Source organism: Octopus bimaculoides, chromosome 6, assembly GCF_001194135.2.
Source record: "Octopus bimaculoides isolate UCB-OBI-ISO-001 chromosome 6, ASM119413v2, whole genome shotgun sequence".
In the NCBI taxonomy this organism is placed as follows: Eukaryota; Metazoa; Mollusca; class Cephalopoda; order Octopoda; family Octopodidae; genus Octopus; species Octopus bimaculoides.
Window position 1 is genome coordinate 22,947,683 of NC_068986.1, and position 5,790 is coordinate 22,953,472.

Genomic DNA, 5,790 nt, shown 5'->3' on the forward strand with positions numbered 1-5,790 from the left:
TATGTTTGTGTGTCTGTGTATGTCCCCCACCATCGCTTGACAACCGATGTTGGCGAGTTTACGTCCCCGTAGCTTAGCGGCTCGGCAAAAGCAACCGATAGAATAAGTACTTGGCTTACAAAGAATAAAGTCCTGGGATCGATTTATTCAACTAAAGGCGGTGCTCCAGCATGGCCGCGGTAAAATGACTGAAACAAATAAAGAATAAAAGAATATACGATATACATACAAATCTACATATATACACATTTATATCTACACGCGAACACATATAAACAAACATATATGCATATATTATATAATTAGCTATTTTAAACACACACACGCATATATATTATACTTATTATGTATGCAATATATATAATGGTTTGTCCTACAGAGTCCTACCGTCATTGAAACTCTCAGCCAATTGAAGAAAACTTTCAAAGAGTTAAAGAATCCAACAGGCACACCAGAATCCCCAGCCAAGACTTGTAAAGATCTTGCCGAGCACTACCCAGATTATCAAGATGGTAAGTATACATCTTTTCACTAAATATTGAATTTGTTTTCCATACTTCAAGTAGAATATCTAAGAATGAAACGCTTTAGTTCGATCAAGGTCAGTCCTGAGAGAGTAAGCTCATGATCGAAGATGTTGCAACAGTAGCCATCTTTTTATTTAAAACAATCTATTGCTGACTAGATTATTTTAATATATCAATTCATTGCTAAAAACAACTTGCAGTCCACCTCTACAATAACAACAACGACATTATTAATTTCTTCTGTTAACCAAATGGATATCAGGTGTGGGAGACATAAAAGGACGAGTTTATATTTGTGTGTCGGGAGCTGCAAGGAAGAAAAAGAAAGAGGAAAGGGAAACGAGATACAAAGTATACATAGCACAGAAAATTTGTGAACGCATGGATGATGTAGTTCTGATATATGAAATTTCCAGGCGTGGCTGTGTGGTAAGAAGCTTGCTTCGAAACCACATAATTTCAGGCTCAGTGTGTTTACGTTCCCAGTTAGTCAAGAGAGTATCGATTGAATAAGTACCAGGTTTAAAAAGAAAATAATTACTGGGTTCGATTAGTTCGACTAAAATTCATCAAGGCAGTGGTGCCCCAGCATGGCCGCAGTCTAATGACTGAAACAAGTAAAAGATAAAAGATAAGGCCAATCAAAGAACACAACAGATCCGATATCTTCCTGTCTATTAAGGGAACGATCCCTCGCCCCACTGTTTTTCATCATTCTACAAACGCATACATCAGTCCATTCATTCTAACCAGCTTTGCTTCAGTTACCTATATTTTCGTCAGTTAACCACCCTTTGATAAATTTATTCAACAATATTTCTTCTCATTTTTTCCTTACAGATTTCTATTTCATCGATCCTAATGGTGGAACCGTAATTGATGCCGCCAGAGTTTATTGTAAAATAAGCACAAAAGAAACCTGCGTTGTTCCTTCACCTATAAAGGTAATGTTATCTCACTATTCTTCTTGTTTATATAGTATTTATAATAAGTGCACTATCTTCCATAGTAAAGTAATTTTAATTTCTCTCTACAGAACATTCTACAGAACATTCGATGTTTAAAAAAGTTCTTCGTATATTTATAATTAAATATTGTTCGGAATTATGTAAAAATTAAGATATTTTGTTTATTGCTGAAATATAGCCAATTCATTTCTCATAAATTTTAACAGCAAGATCTTATATAAACCCACTCAAAGTTGTTGGCCTTGTGTCTACATCCGTAACCATTGTTTAGTCTGTCGTCTTACTTTCTGATTGTGTCGGCCAAAGACGTCTTGACTTTTCATTCCAAGGGGCGATTACATTAGTAAAAAAGTAATGTAATTAATTCTGCTGCATCAATTAAACCTCCCTTTGTATTACATTTATTTACCCTAATACTAAAGAAAAGAAAATTTTTTTAAATAAATAATGATGTCGACATTTATATTGAAAACATATAAAATGTTACTTTCCTTGTAATATTTTTTTCAGCACAAGAAACCAAGCGAGATCTATGCACCTGGTGAAGATTACTTGCAAGTAACTAAAAACGAAGGAGTAAGTATAGGTTTATAATTTATATGAATTTATTTTATTAAAAACTAGTAGTAATATCCGTCGTTGATTGGGTAACTACTTTTTCTACTTCTCGGGCCGAGAAGCTAGAAAACTGGGTATATCGTATGGGAGAATAGCTTTACGGAATCCAGGTGATTGCGATGGCACTGAAACGGCTGTAAGTCAAGTGGAACATCCATTTGTCACTGTTCCTTTTGACGTTTGAATAGGCGGTATGCCAAAGGAGAATTGAAAGATTCAGTTTGAACGTGAATGAAGCTAGAAGAATAGCTATATCATATAGAAGACTAGCTTTACGGAATCCTGGTGACAGCGATGGCACTGAGAAGGCCACAGGTGAAGTGGAAGACGCATTTGTCATGGTTTCTTTTGATATTTGAATAGGCCGTATGCCCAAGGAGAATTGAAAGATTCAGTTTCGAATCTGAACGAGGGTGAGACTATGGTTATAGATTTAGGTTTACTTATCCTGTATGTGTGTATTATATAAGAGAAAGACGTAATAATTGAAGCAGAAAAAAGCTGGATTTCATATACGAATTTCTGTTTGTTCTTCAAGTTGCAATCTAGCAACTTTTAGTGTTTGATCCTGAGATTTATTAATGCTCATGGCAAAAGGAAGTGGGATAGGAAACTGTAACGGCTTAAATTGGAATGGGACATTTGATGGTGTAGCTGGTATGCGAGAAACGAAGACAGTATCACCTTTACCACAACCAGTGAGAATATTTGCCTCAAAAATAGTTTCTCATAGGTTTGTGCACAATTAGTGTCGCACCATTGCATAACTTTTGTTGCGATAAAATAAGCAAAAGCATAATAGGAAATATAGCCTCCCTTGAATCAGTTACTTTCATTTTGGTGGACAAACAACGAACAAACACGCAAACGGACAGAGATTCTCTTTTATATATATATATATATATATATATATATAGATTATTGAGATTGTTTGAGTACACAAACGCACACACACATACACACACACACACACACACACACACACACACTCTCTCTCTCTCTCACACACACACACATACAGGCATATATATAAACATGCACACACACGCGCACACACACACAAACACAAATATATATGTATATATGTGTACATAACTGGTCACAAATACATACTTTATATTTCCATCTCTCTTTCTCTTTCCCCACCACTCTCTCTCTATCATTACATGAATATATACATATACACATAAAAACATACATACAAATGCACATACAAACGTAAGTGGATACCAACATGCATACACCAAGAACTTATGACGTATACACGTACACGCATAAACAAATAAGAGATTGTACATTTGTTAATTTCTTCCTAATATTTTCATATATATATTTCTCCTTGTACATTTGTTAATTGCTTCCTAATATTTTCGTATATATCTCTCCTTCTACAGTTCAGCTACAAGGCTGATGGCCGTCAAATTAAGATGTTGCAAGTTTTACATCAAAAAGCTTCACAGAACGTTACTTTCCATTGCCGCAATACTTTTGCTCATAAAAACGCTCAGACTGGCAGTACAAGCAAAGGTCTCCAATTTGAAGATTATGATGAAAATACGCTAAAATCCACAGGCATCGCACGATACTCTGTTATAAGTGATGGATGTCAGGTAATTTTATATCGATTTTCTGCAATTTAATTCACATGTTTATGTACTATCTTTTAGTGTGAGGAACAGACAACCTCAGAATAACAAGCTTTTACAATATCCCAACCCCGTATATATATATATATATATATATATATATATATATATATACACTATTGGTACGCCGTCAGTTACGATAGCGAGGGTTCCAGTTATTCCGATCAACGGAACAGTCTGCTCGTGAAATTAATGTACAAATGGATGAGCACTCTACAAACACGTGTACCTTTAACGTAGGTGTTTTGGGAGATTCAGCGCGACACAAGGCTGGCCCTTTGAACTGCAGGTACTACTCATTTTTGCTGGCGGAGTGACTTGAACAACGTGAAACAAAGCGTCTTGCTCAAGGACACAACGCGTCGCCGGGAATTGAACTCACGACCTTGTAATCGTAAACTAAATACCCTAACCATTAAGCCACGCTCCTACACACACATACGCACACACAAACACAGCATACAAATATCATATACACCAAGGGACATGCTCAACTGGTTAAGGTCAAACAACTGACAAGCAAATCTGTGGTATTAAGCAGAATATTTGCTGTAGTCTATTTTTTTATCCCAAGACAAAACAATGTACATGATAACACTTCCAATCAATTAAGATCAGAAACCATGAGAGCCACTGCCTGGTACTGCATCCGGGTATTATTTATTGTTATTATTATTATTGTTGTTGTCGTTGTTGTTGTTATTATTATTATTATTATTATTATTATTATTATTATTATTATTATTATTATTATTATTTTCAGCACAAGACCAACAAGTTTGAGAAAACTGTGATAGAAATCAATCTTGACTATCCAACGAAGTTGCCAATCAGGAATATTCAGGTTCGTGACTATGGCAAAGATGAACAAGACTTCTTTGTGGAATTGGGACAAGTCTGCTTTAGCTAAATTGTCAGGGAATTTTATTTTAATATTTGACTAACTACATCTACGTCTGATGTCAAATCCACATTGATAACACCAAAAGTGGATCTCATATCCTGTCAATTCTGGATAAAAAATATTAATGTTAAACCTGGAAGCAGAGTCAACTCTTCACACCTTTTTACGCTCATAAACAGTTCGCCATCTTTTCGCGTGCACCTGACACCGAACAGTTGTTGAAATTCTGGGGTATCTGCGTCTAATACACGCTTACCCTAAGTTCCCTTAGAGCGTCTTCTGATTTCGCAATGGTGCAAATGTAAATAAGAAAGCAATGAGTTGATTCTGGTTTCATAACATTGCTGAAATGTTAAGTTCCATCTTGCCCACGTCGGACATTTGCTGAGACAAAAAAAGAAAGAAAATAAAATTTGGAATTTTAGAAAAAAACAAATGTCTTGGTCTTATTTTATTTCACTGAATTCTGTGACTTGCGTTGGTTTCTTTAATACTGAATATTATCTTGTAAAATTTGATTTATAACATCCGACACATACAGTGCACCTAAGCACTGCTTGCAAGTTCGTTATTGTTACCTCCGCCTTACCGAAGGCGGAGGTATTGTTTTCAGTCGTGTTTTGTTTGTTTGTCCATGGACAAGATATCTCAAGAACTGCTGGATGGATTCGAATAAAACTTCCAGGAATGTTTGGCCTTGTGACTAGCAAGAACCGATTAGATTTTGGGATCAATCTGGTACCGGACAATGATTCTGGATTATTTTCCTATGTTTTTTTTTCGTTTTTTTTTTTTTACTTAATTTTTGGGAGCGGTCGGGTTCATTTTTAGTATTCTAGTTTTAAAAAATCATCTCTAGCTAATCGTTGAGAGGCTGTTGGTGTTGCCTTGGCGGAGGTTTGTGCTCTCTGAGTACACTTATTATTATATTCACTTATACGTGCTCGTTACATAAAATCACACACACATACACACACTCAATGATGATTGAAACTTATGGCATAACATCACCTGCAAGTTGTTGAAACAATTTTAAACTATGGAATAAACATACTATTAACTTCAATCTTTACTTATTATATACATACATACATACATACATACATACATACATACATATATATATA

The 5,790-nt window shown here is 35.3% G+C and overlaps 1 protein-coding gene across 1 annotated transcript in view; it reads left to right on the forward strand.

The window, feature by feature from the left end:
• Positions 1–5,099, forward strand: part of LOC106868320 (collagen alpha-1(I) chain) — a 49,575-nt gene extending 44,476 nt beyond the window's left edge. The window contains exons 41-45 of the mRNA XM_052968422.1: positions 380–512; positions 1,368–1,471; positions 2,006–2,071; positions 3,508–3,723; positions 4,523–5,099. Of these exons, the coding sequence (XP_052824382.1) occupies positions 380–512; positions 1,368–1,471; positions 2,006–2,071; positions 3,508–3,723; positions 4,523–4,669 (666 nt within the window). The 3' untranslated portion in view covers positions 4,670–5,099. The remainder of the gene's footprint in view (positions 1–379; positions 513–1,367; positions 1,472–2,005; positions 2,072–3,507; positions 3,724–4,522) is intronic.
• Positions 5,100–5,790: the final 691 nt, after the last annotated feature.